At 34.1% G+C, this 19,610-nt stretch overlaps 2 protein-coding genes across 4 annotated transcripts; both read right to left on the bottom strand.

Moving 5' to 3' along the window:
- Window positions 1-2,765: 2,765 nt before the first annotated feature.
- Window positions 2,766-10,044, bottom strand: LOC133862718 (DUF21 domain-containing protein At5g52790-like). 2 transcript variants are annotated; one of them, XM_062298569.1, is made up of 14 exons: window positions 9,810-10,044; window positions 9,161-9,680; window positions 8,973-9,049; window positions 8,811-8,894; window positions 8,605-8,718; window positions 6,006-6,092; window positions 5,780-5,919; window positions 5,603-5,690; window positions 5,339-5,412; window positions 5,010-5,194; window positions 4,602-4,864; window positions 3,882-3,928; window positions 3,522-3,777; window positions 2,766-3,151 (listed from the first exon to the last, which is right to left on the bottom strand). In XM_062298569.1, exons 2-14 carry the CDS (start codon window positions 9,435-9,437, stop codon window positions 3,089-3,091), a joined length of 1,755 nt encoding a protein of 584 aa, XP_062154553.1. In that variant the 5' UTR covers window positions 9,438-9,680; window positions 9,810-10,044; the 3' UTR covers window positions 2,766-3,088. The 2 variants fall into 2 exon arrangements, with proteins under 2 accessions (XP_062154553.1, XP_062154560.1); XM_062298576.1 differs by having other exon boundaries at window positions 9,161-9,253; window positions 9,810-10,042.
- A 2,115-nt stretch (window positions 10,045-12,159) lies between these two features.
- Window positions 12,160-18,163, bottom strand: LOC133862703 (DUF21 domain-containing protein At4g33700-like). 2 transcript variants are annotated; one of them, XM_062298558.1, is made up of 11 exons: window positions 17,808-18,160; window positions 17,650-17,733; window positions 17,447-17,560; window positions 16,637-16,723; window positions 16,398-16,537; window positions 16,222-16,309; window positions 14,239-14,312; window positions 13,963-14,147; window positions 13,550-13,809; window positions 12,693-12,739; window positions 12,160-12,601 (listed from the first exon to the last, which is right to left on the bottom strand). In XM_062298558.1, exons 1-11 carry the CDS (start codon window positions 18,063-18,065, stop codon window positions 12,421-12,423), a joined length of 1,518 nt encoding a protein of 505 aa, XP_062154542.1. In that variant the 5' UTR covers window positions 18,066-18,160; the 3' UTR covers window positions 12,160-12,420. The 2 variants fall into 2 exon arrangements, with proteins under 2 accessions (XP_062154542.1, XP_062154549.1); XM_062298565.1 differs by having other exon boundaries at window positions 12,449-12,601; window positions 12,693-12,735; window positions 17,808-18,163.
- Between the last annotated feature and the right edge of the window lie 1,447 nt (window positions 18,164-19,610).

Genomic DNA, 19,610 nt, shown 5'->3' with positions numbered 1-19,610 from the left:
ATGCCTTAATAACAACAAATTATAGAAAGCAACGTCAAAGTCATAGTGTATCCAGATATGATTTTTTGTCAACTCAATACACAACTCTTGATCATCTTGCCCATGCGGCAAGATAGTCCCCTAGCTATAATTAGGGGGCTTTTTTTTTAAAAAAAAAAAAGAAAAAAAAGAAAGAAAGTAAAAATTGCCACATAGGCAAAGATGATAACAAATTGTGTCTAGTATATCACACCATTTAATACTTATTTTATTGAGTAATTAGGGTTGGTTCTAACCGTAGGCGAATTAGACAGTATTTTAAGATTCACATTCAAATAAGGCCCCCAAAATCCAGAAAGTAGTAGCAATGACTGAAAAAAAAAATCCTGGTGCTATTACACTTAAAAAAAAAAAAATTATTAAAGAAGTCCAAAGAGATGAGCTAATTTCACTCATCTTTTATTGGTAACCAACTACTAATCATTTACGAATTAAGAGATTTACTATTCCCTCTCTTTAACTTAAAAATTAAATAATAATAATAATAATAATAATAATTAAAGAAATCAAAAGAGGAGAGCTAAAAGTTCACTCCTCATCTTTAATTGACAACACTATACACAGAGATTTGGAATAAATCCATTAATGTTATTGCTTTCTCTCAATCACTTTTCAATTTTTCATATTTGTCTCTCTTTCTTCCTCTCTGTTTTATATATTATCAATTTTTATTATTATTTTATTATTTTTTTTACATATCCACACAAGAGGAGGAAGGAGATTCGAACTAGTAATCTCCGCTTCATGAGGCGTGGTCCCCAGCCAATTGAGCTACCTCTTGGGGACTTTTCTATATTATCAATTAAAAATGAGTTGTTGAAAATTTTAAATATAAAAACTTAATTAATAATTTTGCATCAAACAAACAACAAAAATGATTTTTAAATTAAAAATTTTAATTTAAAAAAATACATTATTTAAATATAAAGAAAAAATTTCTTCCTTAAATTTGTTGCCTCATGTCTCAAAACCTATCAAACTTTCCTGCTAGTAATGTACTTTATTGCATAGTAAGGTTAGGTACAAATTGTGCGCGATTAATTAATATGCAGCATTAATAAGTTGTTTGTATTTTATATGAAAGCAGCCAAGCAGGTTTTCATATATTTCTTCAATAGGTTGATTGCAATTTCTTATTCATTAATTAGAAGAAAAAAAAGAGGTTAGGTACAAATTGTACTTGTCACAAAATTGGAATGCATTGGCAATTGGCATGCAATAGTCAATACATGCTGATGGAAGCCAAGCCCAAGCACAATCAAGAAGAAAAAGTCGGTGATTTGGATAATTAAATATAACTAGTGCAGATTATGAAATTATTGTCATTAATGACAATATATTATTGATAACAGTATATTATTGCAATAATGATCTGTTTGCAATAATATATTGTCATTATTGTTATCACTTTTGTAGTCATGTCGTTCGCCGTACATACTTGTCCCGCAAATATATTTTCGAATTTCCAATAATTTGATGGTCGAATTTTTAACAAATTGGGAAGAGTTGCCCAGAGAGCTGATCGGCATGGGACAGGTTACCGTCCCCTTGCCCCCTATTTTCATTAAAATAGGCTTTTTTTTTTTCTTTTTTCTTTTTTCTTTTTTATCAAAAAGCATTTGTTTATTATAAATGCCGGTTGGGGGATGGTTTTTCGTCCCCCAACAATCAATTCCCGGGTTGTCCAAGTAAGATGACCAGAAGCTCAAGACCTAGGGGCGGAACTGCATTTGAAATTTGAGAGTAAAATCAAAAAATAAAAAAATTGAGAGGGTAAAATTTTAATTTTTAAAAGATTATAAAAATAATTAGGAAAAATATCGTGGTTTGGGGGTCGAAGCCACCATGCAGTGCCGTCCCTGCCATAACCCATTCAGAGAAATTAGTCTTATGGAGACTCTTTCAAAAATTATTATCCAAATTGATAACGATTCAAAAAACAAAATAACCTCACAATTTCTATAAAATGTTTAACAATTCGAAAGTTATTATGTCCTACGACCGTTAATATATAGGAGTAGTAAATATTAAATTCTAATTTATAAACCGAATAGGCTTGGTCACATAATAATTAATTTTTGTTTTTTTTTTTTAAAAAAAAAGAAAAATATGACGACTTCTTGGTCCTAAAAAGTTTCACCAATTAGGGAAGTTTCATAGAATTGGATTTTTTTTTTTTTTTAACATCTAATATTAAGAATGTAAAAATTAGAATCAGTTTGTTTATCCTCTGTTCTTTCGTTATTCCTTAATGACTATACGATTCATATATTTTTGGAGCTAATGAATTAATATTTTGAGGATATAAATCTGAGTCCTTTTTTATTGCGTGGTCAATTAGAATCTAATTAGAAGCATACAATAATATATATAGTCATAAACATATATTATAGAAAAGTAATTTCAAGTAACTATTTCAATTTTCTTTAAAGCGATTTAATTTCACACGTGCAATTCACGTGACAAAAAAAAATCTACTATAATAATAATAAAAAAGGGGACATATGATATTGTTCAACATAATTTGATGGAACAGCTTCGACCGACAGGGGTGGAAAACCAGGAAAAAAGGCTTTACCTTGACGGCTTCATTCCTAAAAAATTTTAAAAATTTCTTTAAAATATGCCTTCAAATTCATCAAGTTAGAAAATTCACAAAGAGTTTATTTGAACTACTACTATAAAAGATAAGGAAAAACGACTTGATGTATTATCAGGAGTAGATCTTAAAGAAAGTCCCAATATCTTTCTTGAAATTGCAATTATGTAGGTACACTATGAACTATATACAAAACATTCCTCAAAACATAAAAATAATTTACACCTTTATGTAACATCACAAACACTTTTTAAAATAAAAAACAAAAAACACTCCACCAAACACACGAAGGAACATACAAATTTTACTATACACAAAAAAACCAATAGGAAGGAGAGAGAGAGAGAGAGAGAGAGAGAGAGAGAGAGAGAGAGAGAGAGAGAGAGAGTCAATGCAGTTTTGATGCTGCAAACTTCTCCAAGTGATGCTAGCCAGTTAACTCCAACTTGTCTATATTGGAGCTTTATGAAAACCACCATCATGTAATAGCTTCTTATACAACTTTCTTGATACCTGGTAAGAAGTTGAGGGTGAATAAGGTACATTGACCATAGAATATGGCAATAGAATAAGAAGCAGCAATAGCATAGATTCAATACAGCTTATTCTCAGAACATAATCATAGTAACATCCTCTCTTCCCTTTTCCAATATGTACAGATAATTTCTAAAGCACTTTACAAGTGCCTCGCCATTCTATTATGATAATAAATTCTACTACTTCCAGTAACATAACAGTTTCTGAAGCATTTAACTTGTGCCTAGGCATTGTGAATTCCAAAAAGTACATTCAAGATTGTATTTAATGTCAAAAACATTATTCAATTAAACAGAACACAATGATCTCTCTTTCAAAAGCATGGATAATTAAAATTATGACATACTCGATGGGAGGATGGCGAGCTGTGAACACGGCCTGCAGATCCAGTAGGAGAATTCGGTATAGATCTTCCAGGGGAAGCATATATTGTTGGTCTTACTAGTGGGGTCTGTACATATGGGGCAATTGGTGAATGCAGTATATGAGTGTAGGAAGAGAGTGGAGATGGCTCAGGAGTTCTCCAATAAGGATAGGAAGCAGAAGATCTTCTGGGAGATCTAGATGATGATCTTCTTGAAGATCGCAGGTTGATTCTAATTCTGGAAAAAGAGACAGAATTAAATAAGACCAAAGACATTTCAAAACCAGCAAAATGGTCTCGGGTGAAACAGCATCTAGGACAAAAGAAATGTCCATTACTCACTTGTTGTGTACATCAACATATTCATCGGTTTCATCCAGTATATCTTCCTTCAATACAGAACAAAAAGCATTAGCTTTCTTACAACATAAGAAAACAAAAAAAATAAGAACAAGAACCATTCCACCTTAATCTTTGATAAACACAATTAAATTTAATCTTTTCATAACACCTAATCCAGTAAATCCAGAAATCAGATCAAGGGGCTCTATCCCAAGCTGGACTAATTGTATAAAATTGGTATAGAAATATGACATATGATTATACAATAAAATTGGGTCAACTATGCATGATGGAAGTTACAGAACCATAGAAACTTTTCATATAATCGGAATGTCTGTTCTAAAGTTGAGTGCATGCGTTGGGCAATGCAGGAACAATAAGGTTCTTAATATTTTTTTTTTTCTTTTTTTATTGCAGAATATATGCTACATAATTTGAAAGATGAGATTTCAGGAGAAAAAGCAAGCTTTAGTTGAACCCTATGCTTTTCTTCCCAAAGATACTGCATTACTTCTTCAACAAGAACCACCAAATTCTTTATGAGGATTATGTTTCAACAATTGTAAGACAAAGATTATATATTAAGCAACATAAGCTCAAGTTAAAGCAAGAATAGGAGAATAAAATCATCTATTTTTTCTGATGAATTATGGAAGTATGCATCAGTTATAAAACTTCACTATAATCTAAGGACTGTCAACGATAACTTGCACAGTCAACCTGTAACAGTTCCTCCATAACATCTTCCATTGTTATGATTCCAATGACCTCCTCATCCGAATTGCTTGATATTTGTTCTAAATTTTCATATAAATTTTTTTCACTTCCTTGCTCCCGTCTTTTATGCTGTGAATTCAAATATTTCTCTTGCTCCATTACATTCTTTGGTGTTGAACTATGATCATCTATATCACTTGAATACAAAGGGGAAGAATTTGCGGAGATACTCAGATGCTCTTTCTGGTCAAGTGGAGAATATAATCCTGTGAAATTCAGAGCCATAACCTTGAATGTCATGGCAGTAGTCTTTGCCCATGAATTTGAAATTGACAAATCAAACGAAAAATGAATGCAAAATATTATTTTCAAGAAAACTGTGATTCTATGAGACACTATCTAGTGTTATACCTTTCTTCTCTGCTCGCATTTGATTTGAATTTGGATTGATAATTATATCCAGCGTGGTATGCTTGCCTAATGCAGTATGGTCAGTGTCTTTGATATCCTTCTTACACTTGATGACAATAGCCATGTGGCTATGACCCTTCTGGAACTCATTCAGTATATCATATAGTGGCCAATTTTCATATACCCTGTCATAGAAGACATAGACACTCATGCATCATCGGCAAAAAAACAACAGCATATGCATAGGCATATGGCCATAAAACTTAAGATGTGTGGAAACTCTCATATGATAGTCCTAAATCGGCAGTATGAAAAAGGAATTCTCTTACCGAGGTATTCTTCTGATAGTCATAAATTTAATTGGAGTTGCATCTTCAGGGCGGCAGAAGATCAAATTCTTAACCTAAAACCAAGAAGAACAAATGGCAATGTGGTTATATGACCCCAAAAAAGTTGCTTCAAGATAGATTATACTCTCTCTTTTTTTCTTTTTCTTTTGCTAAGCCAACAAGAGTATACTCAAAAATGAAAATCAATTAAGCAAATCTTAAACCACTTTTGGTTGATAGAAAAGACAATTAAAAAGGCCATACCAGAATAAGGCCAATAATATTTTTTGGGCTTCCGGAGTAGATAGGTATACGACTGTGACCTTTGCTCATTATTAAACCCATTGTATGCCTAAGGATAAAGATATGCCGAATTTGTAGTGAGAGATAAAAGGGAGATGTTAATATCACTTAGAGATAAAAGGGTAGGCACATACATACATGTCAAGTTTTGAATTTATGTCCAGAGAATAGGTTTCAGAGATGGGTGTCATAGCATCTTTAGCCGTCTTCTGTGTTAAGTCTAAAGCACCAGTAATAATGGCAGTTTCATGATGTGATAACTCTCCACCTTTCCCTGCCTAAAATTGAATATCAGCATGTCACAATCGTAAATCTTTCTGCTACACTGCAATCATATTTGACGCAGTATATATAAGAAACAAACCTTATCCGCATGCAAATGAACCAATGTCTTTAGCTCTGCTCGTCTATAAAGTGCAGAATGCCCTTTACCAAGAAGCCAGTCCAACAGCTGCCAGAAAAGGCCGAAATACATTGTGAAACCAAATTCCTAGTTGTCAAGCTAAAGAAAAAAGGCTAAGTGCCTTGATATATGTTCTTTTATGTGTTTTCATAGCTTATCTTGGTTCCCAAAAAGTTTATTTTGAGTCACAAAATTCTACTCTTGGTACATTTTTCTTTGATGCACAAGCTTTGTTTATGTAACATGTGTCATGTTCATTACTCATAGACACCTTTTAGACGACTGGTGGCTCCAAAATAATGACGATTATGCTGTTTGATTATTTGTCCATGTCTCTGCTCTTTGTTCTGTGGTGTTATGAGTTCAACCCCAATATATCTTGGCTCAAAAAACTTTCTTGGTAGAGTGTGCACAGGCAGCCTAACTGGATTTAAATGGTTGCTGTCACAAGTCAATCTTCTCTCCTGTGGTGCTTCTTTCACATGATCAAAATAATCAAGTTTCTTCTCATCTAGCAAGGATAGATGCTTTAACATAATCAAGATTCTTCTATTCTCGGAAGCATGGCAGATGAAGAGAAACTATGGTGGTTGAAAGAATTAAGAGGATGGGGGTTCAACCTTGTTGGGCCATGAATGAGGTCCCTTCACTAGTAGACAGGGGCGGAGCCAGGGGGGGTCGAGGGGGGGCAAGTGCCCCCCCTGACTTCTTAAAAAATTTCCTTACAAATGGTATAATTTTTTTTTATGCCCTTGAAATGCCCCCCCCCCCCCCCCCCCCCCCCCCCCCCCCCCCCAACAGCAATTTATCAAAGGGCAAGCTTGCCCACGCTTTGTCTTGAGTTTTTTTTTTTTTTTTTTTTTTTTTTTTTTTTTTTTCTGCCCCACCTTTCTCATTTCTATTATTCACTTACTCTGTAAGACTGTAAGTAGTTTAGTTCAGACTCTTCAGAGGTTGAAGAAGTAGGACGAAGGTAGAAGATGATAGTATTTTTTTTATTCTTTATCCAAAACGCAACGTTTAAATAAAAAAAAAGGAAAAAAGTTGGATTACTCATAACTCATAACTTGGAGAGTTGGAGTCGCGCACGTTCGGAATCTTCGGATAACTCATAGCAAGCTGACAGCTGCCTATCAAGTAGACTGAATAGCCTTTGAGTAATATGTACTCTTTTTGACTAAAAGTCTTTACATTTCACAAGAGAGTGAAGAGACTGATGAGTCTTTACTATTTACAAGGCTTGAAGTCGTGCAAAAAGTAAAACAATTTAATGCAAAAAGTAAATAAATTGAATGCAAATGAATTTATGTGTAAAAAGCAAATGAATTCATGTGCAAAAAAACCAAATGAATTACAACTTGTGCAGCCTGTGCGACGACGTGCGTGTGTGAACATGTGCAATGTGTCAGTTCGGGTCAGTCTTTTGTGTAGAGTGCGATGTGCTCGAGACTGTGAAGTGATCTTAGAGCCGTGTGAGAGTCAAATCTCACTCAGAAAATTTGTAAACTTTGAGGTTTGAGCGTAAGTTGCGTAACCCATAAGACTATCTAAAAGCTTTGGTTAAACTTAACACATACATCAATTATTTTTACAAATTGTGAACAAGTTTCAAATCACTGAACTCAGAGGAGAAGATGGATCCGGCTTCTAACTCATTGTCGTTACTCAAAGCTTTCAAGCTTCAACCATTTAATTAAATCTTCAAAGTTCAACCAGCATATTAGGTATGTAAATATGTAATCAACTTTTATTTTGATTAAAATTTAAGTTTTTATATTTTAATTGTTTTTTTAATTTATTATTTTTTTATAGTTGGATTTTTTTTTTTTTATAATTTTTTTTATATTTAATTGCTTAGGAATATATATAGACCTAAAATTTTTGTTTCATATATTAATTGTATAATATATATAATTGTAGTTGTCTGAGATTATGGAGAACAATGATTTAATTGAGCTACAATCAAATTCTAAACGAGCTCGTATTGAGGTAGATTTAGCAAATCTAGCAGCCGATCCCTATTTAAGGAAAAAAATTTCTGATTACCATCCTAATGATAGAGACAAAATTCGAAGAGCATATCTACAAAAAAAACCTTGTAAACCATTTGAGCATAATTTTCCACACGTAATCTTGCATATAGCTGGCGGCACCTGTGTTTTGTTTAGGAAAGGGTGTCTATGGACCTATGGTGCTGAAGTGTGTGTTTTGTTTACATAATCTTGCGTTTTATGGTTAGTTCTGTGCATTTCGTTTTAAGGCTTACATTTTCATTCACAATTTTTCTTTAAAAAAATTTTGACCCCCCTAAACCAATTTTCTGGCTCCGCCACTGCTAGTAGATTAGAAGTACAAAGGTTTAAAATAATTTCTAATGGTCCTCCACTACCAATTATCCTTCAGAAGTCCTGTTAGTGTGCTTTAGAGCTCTTACTGATGTCATTGGTTTGTATATCATTCCAACTCATGGGTGGAAGTTAATTAAGTATGGATAAAAAGGTGTAGGGCGAAACCAAGCAAACTAAAACATTCTGTGTCAAGCTTTTGCAACGAAGATTACCTTACTGATTGGATATGATATGGGAAAGAAGACGAACAGAAGCAGCCGAACAAAGGTAGACAGTTTTGCACCAAGACTTAGTCCATACCGGGAACAGACAGCTTGAGGGATGATCTAGAGAAAAATAAAATAAATATATAAACAGATAACACCACCCATGTCTTTTGAGTTTTAACAATTAATGAGTTGTGCAATATAGACTTTACCTCTGCGAACGCAAGTACGAGGGTAACTGACATAAGAATAGCAGCCCAAGACGGGAGTATCGAATCCAGGAAAATTGGAAGTGCCTTAAATAAGACAAACAGTCTCAATCAATTTAAATTCAGATTTTAAACTTTGTGTTCTTTATATTGAATGTGACATACCTCCATCGCTAGTGATTTTCCCACAAGCAGGGTGCACAAAAGTAAATGCTCATTCTTAACAATTGACATTATCTTTGCTGCAGATGATCAATAAGCAAAAGAAAAAAGAACAATAATTGGTGGAGCATAATTTATAGTATAATAATTTGAAGGAAATTGCTCAAATCTAGTTAAATCTGAATTCCAACCTGCATTCTTCCGCTCTTGGGGCTGACCAGCCTTAATGAGGACCTCAAGATCAACTTGGCTGAAGGACAGGAGTCCCAGAGCCAGGCCTGATGCTATACCAGCAAATGACACAAGGACGATACATATGCATAGAAAAAACCAAAACTCAGTCTTGCAACAAGGCACATCATCTCCTCTCATTGTGTTGTTGGATGAACTATGTGTGGCCAAGAATGAACAAAAAAAAGAAAAGAAAAATGCAATGACAGATTGACAGGTTATAATTGCATGAAGCATGCAGTCGAAGGGGTCGGCTTTAAAGAGAAGTAGGCATTAACAGACAAAGAGCAAAGGGTTTAGAGTTTTGGTGAAAGACAACAAGAATGGGAAATATGAAGACAGATACAGAGCCCTTTGGACCAAATAGATCCTAACAGGCTGCTGTCTCTACAGATTCTAAAGAGAGAAGTAACTCTTATAACTAAAGTTCAAAACTGAGATACTTGACAAGAACTATCCACGTTTAAACGAAAAAACAATCTGCAAAAGTAAACTTAGTGTCATCAATAACTTAGATTGATTGTGAGGGGGCTTTTGGATTTAGTTACAACAAACAAATACTAAATTTTCAATTGACCGCCCGATACCAACTAAAGGTAGAAAGATTACCTTTTGCGTCTTCAACAATCCTTCATTGCTGTGAACCTATGTCAGATAGCTTTTGTCATAAGTAACTGGGGTAGCTCGTAACTGGGGTAGCTCGTAACTGGTTTCCCAGTTACATTCTATGCTTTCCCTGGTAAAAACTCCACCAAATTGAAGTCACGGAATCCCAAGAAAACGGTGCCATTTGAACTTTTTCACATAAAAAGCTTTTTGTGCTTGGTATGAGTAAACAATGAACAGCAATTGTGCAATTCGATGACCCCGGATTCTCTCTAATTGTGCAGATAATATTATAGACCATTGGATTCATTAAAAATAACATTTAGCTAGCTTGGGACTCTCGAGGCCAATGGCGGCTGGAAACAGCAATGCATTTGGTAAGGACTGTCACCTCTGATTGTCTGGTCATAATTATATAACTATAACTAAGAAAGAAGCCAGCAGAAGGCACTAAACCTTGTTAAATAATTATTGAAAGTGATATGGGTCTATATGTTTAACAATAAAAACCATATCCAAGTATTGTATTCGACAGCATGCATGCTGATGAAATTGATTAATTCAGTTCCTTTGTCTATACCTATCGACAGGGAGAGAGGAAAAAAATTTTAAAAAAATTATTCAAAGAATTACATTTGCAGTTGAGATTACTTGTTGGCAACAATATGATAGCTATCTTTACAGATCATATCATCATAATGCATAAAAAATGACTTCGTCAGTATGTTATAGACAAGGACTTGCACGTTTAATTAGAGGTTAGAGGTCACGTACATAAGTGTTTTCACACTTTAGCATAAGCGGACTGAATCGGAATTTTTCATTCGAAGGGACCAAAGTATGAAAGGAACGCCAAGTCTAATTTTTAAGTCCTATGTATAAACTTAATGTTTAAGGAAAATTTTGAAAAGCAAGGGAGACATACCCCCTACCAACACTTAAAAGAGCATGTTTGGTACACATAAATAGACTCAGGAATGGAATCACTATTCTTATTTGATTGCGCCACATTACTTAGGATATTTTAAAAAAATTAGTATTAATTCATGTGTTATCCCCAAACAAATGAATATGAATGGTCATTCCATTCAAACTTTTTGTATTCATAGTAATGCTCGGTTTTTATTCCCAAATAATTATCATTTAAGTCTACCAAACGCGTCCTTAATTAGTTCTGTCTCTCATCTTATAGACAATGACTTGCATGCTTAATTAGAGGTCACACACGTGTTTGCACATGTTAGCATGCAGTGGATTATCGTGATTTACAACCTTCCATTATTACCATAAATAAGAGAATAAAATAAGATATTTCTAAACCTTAAAAATGAATTGATGACTTACATAGACAATAACATATTGCATGTTTAAATCACCGCATGTAATGACAAACAAAGAGAGTTTGTTTAAGAGAAAGCTCAACCTTAATTTTTTTTTTTTTTTCTTTTTTTTTCTTTTTTTTTTTTGAGGTGTGCATGACATTGAGTGCATCAACACCGCGTGTTTGGTGGGATTGGTAGCGCCGACCGAAGTTCGAGTTGTTCGAATCTACTCTCGATCAGCAAAACGTTAAAATAAGTCCACCACTTTCGTCACTAGCGCGGTAACACCCACCACGAGAGCTAGCAACTCCTTCGATCCCTTATTCTCGATCTTCTCAATATGGATCTTGTGAATCTGTGATCGTGCAGCAGCAATTTCTTAATGCTCAAGGTAGGCCTTTTCTTTATTGGCCCGTTGACACGTGCCTGGCCGCTTGGGTACCCCTTTTTTATTGGGCCCCTAATGGATCGTTCTGTTAGAATATAGGATCTTTTTTTATTTTATTTTATATTTGTGTTGATTTTCTTATTAAGTATTTATCATATTATTGTAATCAGATTTTTTTAAGATTTTACCTTTCTTATATCCCACTTCGCCTATCTCATTTTTTACTATAAATAGAGTCACTTTAAAACACAAATGAATCGAGTCAATAAAATTAAAATTAAAATGTACCTGCACATGGCACTTCTTAATAGTAGATGTAGGCCTCTGAACGCCGAACTATTCCGAAATTCTTATGTTCTTCTTCCGCTATTCTCTTTATATTTTATGTTTATTTTAACATGCTCTTTTTGAAATATGAAGTGAGCTTATTCTAAACTAGCGAACAAAATTTTCAATTCTATTACTTTGCAGCGAAGGGAACTTAATGCGTTTCCTTATAATAAATTACTATTTATTCTAAAAGTTTAAGTTGCTGAAAAAAGATAAATTTAATTATTTAATTCATATTTTAACACGCTCCTTTAATACGTGAAGCTCAACATGTGAAATATTTAATTGAAATATGAGGTGAATTATAGAGATATGGTTCAAACTCATGACCTCTGCTCTAATATAATGTTCAATCACCACTTATCTCAAAAGTTTAAACTGATAAGAAATGATAAATTTAATCATTTAAACAATACCTTAACATAATGCTCGTATTTTGTTTGTAATTGAAGTTCTTTTTTTTTTTTTTTTTTAAAAAAAAGAGAGTTTTTTAGAAGTGATCATTTGGGGGCACAAATGCACAATGATTCTGGATTTTGGCTATCAACCAGCTGGAGAATTCACCAAGGAGTTTTCAGGGGAGGAATATGGAGTGGCTCTTGTGACTGGGGGCTGCATAAAAAGGTAAATCCCTGAATGATGCACAAGAGTGTAGTGGAGATGGTTCTGGAGTTCTCCCATGAATATTAGAAGTAGAAGATCTTCTTGAAGACCTTGATGATGATCTTATTGAAGATATCAGATTGATTCTAATTCTGGAAAAATAAACAAATGATAAAGATAACACACATCAGTAAAAATGATGTGGAGTGGCATTTAGCTTCAACATAAACGGCCATTACTCACCTGTTGTGAACGTTGACATAGTGGTCAGTTTCATCCAGTATATCTTCCTTGAGAACAGAACTAAAAGCATTAGCTTTCTTCAAAAAAACATGTGAAAACAAAAATGGAAACCAGAGTTGATCCTAAATTTACATTTTAATCCCCAACTCTTGATATACAGAGTGGCTCACATCCAAAGCTAGACTTAGCCTTCTTATCATCCATAAAAACCAGAGAAAATTGGTTAAGAACTATGTAGTTTTATATAAAGATTGAAGTAGATAAATTAGAAAGATACGTTTGATAACCATACGCTATAATGCAATAGAGTAATGCTACTCTTCATGTTCATTTTACATCGGCTGATGTGACATGTTTTAAGTGGCTAACATGAAAAGTTACTTAAAACATGCCAGTCAATCAGTGTAAAATGAATGTGAAGAGTAACATTACTTCATGCAATAACATTGATCTACTTATGCATAATGAAAATGTTGCATTACCACTAGAAACTTAATTCATGTAAATATTAATTGCACTATTAATAAAGAGTGCATTGGTCTAGCAATGAGGGTCAAGAGAAAAGCAAACTTATGTTTCATCCTTTGCTCTTCTTCTAATACTACATTATTTTCTCAATGAGATACGCTAAGATTTTTATTCTGATATTTACCATGTTGAATCATCAATTACCTTAAAAGCTTAAGTTGATAGGAAATTATAAACTTAACCATTTGATTAATATTTCAACTCTTATTAAAGCGGCTTACGAACAGGTCTTATGAATCGTGCCAATATCAGCTAACTATGATAATCGTAAAATATGCAACTCAAGTTAAACTTCAATCAAATGAACCATAACCTCTTAACAATATTACCTGTAGCAGTTCCTCTATAACATCTTGCATTGTGATGATTCCAATGACCTCCTCCTCCAAATTTCCTCGATGAGATTCTAGATAATCCTGTAAAGTTTTTCCACCCCCTCGTTCCCGTTGTTTATACTGGGGATGCAAATTTCCATCTTGCTCAATGAAATTTGTCATTACAGCACTATAATAGTCTGTGTCAGTCGAAAAAAGAGAAGATGCATCTGTGGAGTTACTCAGATACTCTTTCTCATCAATTGAAGATAATTCTGTAAAATCGTGATATACAACTTTCAGTCCCAAGATAGTGGTGGTTTTCTATGAATTCAAATTTTATATTAATAGTTACAAAAAATGTGAGAGACAGAAAAAAATAAAAAAAAAAATAAAAATTGTACTATTAGGTATGACACTAGTGTTACCTCTGTGCTCTGCAGGCAGTGGATATGAACTGGAATTAGTATTTATGGTAAACATGTTAGTGTTGCCGATTGCATTATTTGCTATGTTGTTAGCATCCTCCTTGCTCTGAATAACAACAGCCATATGGCAGTGACCCTTCTCAAATAAATGCAGTACATCATAGAGTGGCCAATTGTCATATACCCTATGACAAACGATATACAGAGTGATGCCATCATTAGGCAAAAACAACAGCAACATTGAACACAAATTTGTAATGTTGTAAAAATTGATACCTAGGAATTTTCCTGATTGCCGTATATTTTATTGGAATTTCTTCTTCAGGGCGGCAGAAGATCAAATTCTTAACCTAAATCCAGAAAAATGTTAGTATTGCGGTTACATGACACCAAAGATATTGCTGCATCAAATGACTGTGCTAGAAATGTGTATCATCTGAGCACATTTTCTCCATTTTACTTGGAACTAGTAATTGTTTGAAAACCTTTCACTTACTCTTCCTGTTGTTACCGTGCACAACAATGATGAATAATATGGAATCGAAAAGAGAGAGAGCAAGAGAAAAACAAGACAAAGATTTACGTGGTTCGACAATGTGCCTACGTCCACAGGAGTGCAGCTATATTCAATAATATGATTTAAGGCTACAGTATAACATATTTAATTATTTATAACAAAACCCTATTGGACGGACAGATATGAAAAACCCCAAAATACCCTGTACCGTACCGCGAGGGCGTTGCCCCCACACCCCACAACCTATTCGCCGATTATTAAATAACCGATTACCGGAGCTAGTTGGCAATTTTGGCTAACCGGTTACAATTACCAATTTCAACTGATAAACCATAATCAGGTTTTCACCCCTAAATCTGCATAATGGTAAATCTATGGTTGTCATCGGTATATGAAGTACCATATCATACGATGTAGTTAATTATTGTCTTTTATGAGCATGTATTTTTTAAAACTCACAATATGCAACTTTTCTTTTCCATCACTCAATTTACACAAAAATTGAGTTCGGTAACTGGTCACTTTACTGTTACTCTCTACTAGCTCATAACCCGCGCTATGCGTGAGAATTCTTATTAATTTCAAAATTTAAACACATCTTCATCGTACTTTTTATTATAGGTTAAAAAATCCATGCAAAATTATATGATATGATGTTTTTAATTATAACTTTTTAAAAAAAATCTCACTACTTAATGTGGCTATAATGACACTTAATGCAATAATTCGAAAAAATCTTTATTTTGGTCTCATAAAGTTTCACACCCATGATATTTTTATTAAAGCATAATAAATTTATTAAAATCATGACAAAGCCAGTTCAACCTTTAAAAATTCATCGGTTTTTTTACTTAAAAGACCGGTTCAATGTTTAAAAATTATGGGTTCACACCACGTGTCATAATTCTATGCCAATTCTAAGTTGGAACTCGACTTTTATTTATATATATGATATGATGCCCAAGAGAATATGAGCCACTTGTTCCAACACTTCCACTATAAGCTGTGCAAATTTGCTAATTCACATAACAAGTGTTGAGTATACATTTGTGAGCGTATAAAGATTAACTCCCACATTAAAAAAATGCCACAAGTTTGAGTGGTTAATATAGCATAGTTGGGCTCAAGCCTATAAAATTTAATCTTTTGGGTTGAGTGGTGTCCCAATATGTTATATTATGGTATTAGTGAAAGATTTCCTATGATGTTAATCTCGCTAACAAATGGTATCTGAGCCAATGGTTGAGTAGTACAAGCACAAACAAGGGTTCTTGGAGGAGGGATAAAGGTACAAGGTGCAGACATGGACGAGGGTCCTTAGAATAAGGGGCAAAAGTTCATGACGCGAGCACAAACGAGAGCTTCAGTAGGGGCAAAGGTGCATGATGCAGGCAAACTCATATAACACACAAGTGATTCTGGAGACTGCTCATAAGATTGATAAAAAAAAACTTTCATTTTAAGGGGAGTGTAACAATGTGGTGGTGATTAATATAACATAGTTGGGCGCTTAAGATTTTAGGTTGAGTGATGTTGAAACATATTATAGTATCAGTGAAAGACTGCCCAATGTGTCAATCTTCCTAATAACAAGAAATAGGGGTTCATATAAATTACAATTCTTCCTAAGCATGAAGTAATCAATGAGAGATGCAGAATGATTAACCAAGTTTTCGAGGTCATCGCAGAAACTAACTCAGACCTATCAGTTGATAGTAAACTTTAATTGCTGATTTGCTTACCAGAATGACGCCAATGATATTTGTTGGATATCCAGAGTAGATTGGTATACGACTGTGACCTTTGCTCATTATTAAACCCATTGTATGCCTAACAGTGGAGATTAACTGTCATTGTAAATAACAAGAGGAGTAAAGGAATTGCACTTATCAGTTAGAGATAAAAAAGGGGGACATACATATCGAGTTTGGAATTTATATCAAGAGAAAAGGCCTCTGATATAGGTGTCATGGCATCTTTAGCAGTTTTTTCTGTTAAATCCAAAGCACCGGTAATAATAGAAGTTTCATGAAGTGATAACTCTCCACCTCTCCCTGCCTAATAATGAACACCAGAATATCAATTAGTAACACTATCAACCACCAAATACGCAATCATATGGTATGCAGTTTGAGATTGAATATAAGACAAGACAACCTCATTTGCATGCAAATCCACCAATGTCTTCAGCTCTGCTCGTCTTAATAGTGAACCATGACCTTTCCCAAAAAACCAATCTAAGAGCTGCGAAAATATGAATTTCAAACATATTGCAAAGCAGAAGTTCCTCATTGCCAAGCAAAACAAAGCAGCAAAGTACCGCCAATATTTACAGTCATAATCTTATATATTGTTGGCGTGCCTTACTAGGTCCGAAAGATTTGATCTGAAAATTATTCCTTTTATCATCAAGCTAAGCTATTTATTCGTGAAAGAAAAAAAAGAGCCAAGCATGTCCCGGTTTCCTCCATGACTAGGCTAACAAGTGATGATTTAACATGGTATTAGAATAGAGGATGGAGTTCAAACTCAGCCTCTATAATTCACCTCTCACATTTCAATTGTTTATGTAATTCACCTTACATTTCAATTAAATATATCACACTACGTGTTTGGGCGGAAGAGTTAGCCCACACATGAAGGGGAATGTTAAAATATTAATTAAATAATTAAAATTACCATTTCCTATCAACTTAAACTTTTAAGACAATATGTGAGAAAGAAACAAGATTTGCACTTTTTTCACCTCATTTAGCTTTGACTCATCGTAATGAAAATATCCATTAGATTATAGATGTTGGAATGGATGGTGAAGCCAACAATTAACTGGTTTCTCTGGTTACAACAATTACTGTGTTGGTTTTGCTTTTTGTTTGTTTCATTTAAGAACAACCACAAAGAATTGTGAATTCAATGCCATGAATTGGATGAAACTCACTGCCAAGTTATATCTAACATAGAAATTACCTTACTGATTGGATATGATACAGGGAAGAAGACCAGCAGAAGCAGACTAACAAAGGTAGCAAGTTTTGCACCAAGACTCAGTGCATAACGAGAACACAGGGCTTGGGGGATGATCTACAGAAACCAAATAGAATAAATAACCTAATAACCATGCATTATTTTGTTTCAACAATAAAACTGCATTTAGCAATAAAAGAATTCACCTCTACAAATGCAAGTACAAGGGCCGTTGACACTAGAATGGCAACCCAAGCCGGTTGAATTGAGTCCATGAAAATGGGCAGTGCCTTCAATTATACAATATTTAGAACCAATTTACTCCAGAATATAGACTTACATAATGTATATATACATGACATACCGCCATTGCTAGCGATTTTCCGGTGAGGAGGGTACATAAAAGTAAATGCTCGTTTTTAACAACTGGCATAACCTTTGTTGCATTCTTCTGTGCTTCTGGCTGCCCAGCCTTAATGAGGACCTCAAGATCAACTTGGCTGAAGGACAAGAGTCCCAAAGCAAGGCCTGAAGTGATACCTGCAAATGCCAAAAGTACTAAACATATTATTAGATACGCCCAAAACAAGGGCTGGCAACATGGCAAGTCATCCTCTTCCATCGTGCAAAAAACAAACAAAGAAGCAACAGATTATAATGGCATAAACAGTCTCTAGAGGGGTTGGCTTTATTGACAAGCAAAGCATCTGAAGATGGATACAGAATCTTCAAACTCAAAAGTCCAATACCCAAATTTTGTCTCTGTTGATTCTGAAGAGACAAGTTGCTCTTGTTGAAGCATTAAGAATGATAATGGGGTATGGAGTTTCATGTTTGACTGGTAAACAAAATGAAAAAATAAATTTTTTACAACTTTTATTGATTGTGAAGGGGCTCCTGCTTTTAGTTGTAGGAGAGACTGAAACCAAGACTTAAGGACTGTAAATGAAGGTTGCTTAAGAACTATCACAGTCAGGCGTCAGTCACAATTAAAATCAATTAAAAAACCAAGAATTTGCACTCGGCCTTACTGAAAAGTTATTGTAAGTCAAAGAATTGACTGGAAGTCTGGAATTGGCCTCAAAACATGACACATGTTTGGCCATAACAGGAGAACATATACATAATTTATTTTATTTTCCCTTCTCAGCTATATTCTTTATCTATTCCTCCTCCTATCCACCTTCCCCTATTAGCGCCTAGATGATATTGTCTCTCACTCGAAAGTTGAAGCAGAGGAAGAATAAAACTGCATATGCAAAAGTGATTCATCTATTATAGCAGTGCACTACTGCCATTGAAAAAGTTGTAGTTTTTGATGGTTTCAGCATGATTTATTTTTGATATTTCACATATATACCTTCTAACACTAAATCAATTTCATCTAAATTTCGTTTCCTCTGCCTGACTGGCTGTTCCGAATGAGCAGTAATATCAGCTTCCTTTGTTAAAATTCTCTTTTTTCTCTTTTTTGTTTTATGTTCTCAAAACAAAAATATTAACAAAAGGCACAAAATTGTTTTACATTTATGTCACATCATAACATTTTGTTTTAACCAAAAACAAAAAAAACACCACCAAAATACATTAACAAACATACCCATTAATTGATTCTCGAATTCAACAGCCAGAGGGTATACTTGTGAAAAGTACCTACTGAAGTCAATGGCCGTTTCAAGGAAGTGCAGAAAGAAAGTTCAAGTAACAATATTTTTTGATTTTTAACTTGAGGGTGACTGTCAGCTTCACCATTTTTGAATGGCCATTGCAATGTTCATATGGCATTTATTTTGAAAGCTCATTTTTGGTTATGAACAATTGAACAGCCAGCTTCACCATTTTTTATTTTCTCTTTTGTTAACAATGACAATAATAGATGTATCCTTGTTATTACACTATTTTTTATTCATGATGGATCAAGCCGTGGCTGACAATTGTTTCACTCACGACCATTGAACCATAAACCTTCTCATTAGCAAGCAAGAAAAGTATTACTAAAACAATCCTTACAAAAAAAAAAAAAAAAAAAGTCTATAGAGACCTGTGTTAGTACAATAAATATGCCTAGGGTCCACTCAAGCACCACACTACATGATAAAATCTCATACAGCTAAGCACATTACATGGCAAGCATCCAATGGACTTTCTACATGAAGTCTCCTCTAAA

The sequence above is a fragment of the Alnus glutinosa genome, chromosome 1, assembly GCF_958979055.1.
Source record: "Alnus glutinosa chromosome 1, dhAlnGlut1.1, whole genome shotgun sequence".
Lineage (NCBI taxonomy): Eukaryota > Viridiplantae > Streptophyta > Magnoliopsida > Fagales > Betulaceae > Alnus > Alnus glutinosa.
Note: the sequence above shows the minus strand (reverse complement) of the source record. Positions and strands in the feature narration are given on the sequence as shown.

Bases quoted from the DNA above. Each gene is read 5' to 3' on its own strand.
- LOC133862703 (XM_062298558.1), bottom strand. From the start codon at position 18,065: ATGGAAGAGGATGACTTGCCATGTTGCCAGCCCTTGTTTTGGGCGTAT. The intron at 16,310-16,397 runs GTATGTCCCCCT...CTCCACTGTTAG, and splicing joins ATAAATTCCAAACTCGATAT to GCATACAATGGGTTTAATAA. The intron at 14,148-14,238 runs GTATCAATTTTT...CGTTTGTCATAG, and splicing joins GCAATCAGGAAAATTCCTAG to GGTATATGACAATTGGCCAC.
- LOC133862718 (XM_062298569.1), bottom strand. From the start codon at position 9,437: ATGCTTCATGCAATTATAACCTGTCAATCTGTCATTGCATTTTTCTTT. The intron at 6,093-8,604 runs GTAATCTTCGTT...CTTTTCTGGCAG, and splicing joins TATCATATCCAATCAGTAAG to CTGTTGGACTGGCTTCTTGG. The intron at 3,778-3,881 runs GTGAGTAATGGA...CTCTTTTTCCAG, and splicing joins TATGTTGATGTACACAACAA to AATTAGAATCAACCTGCGAT.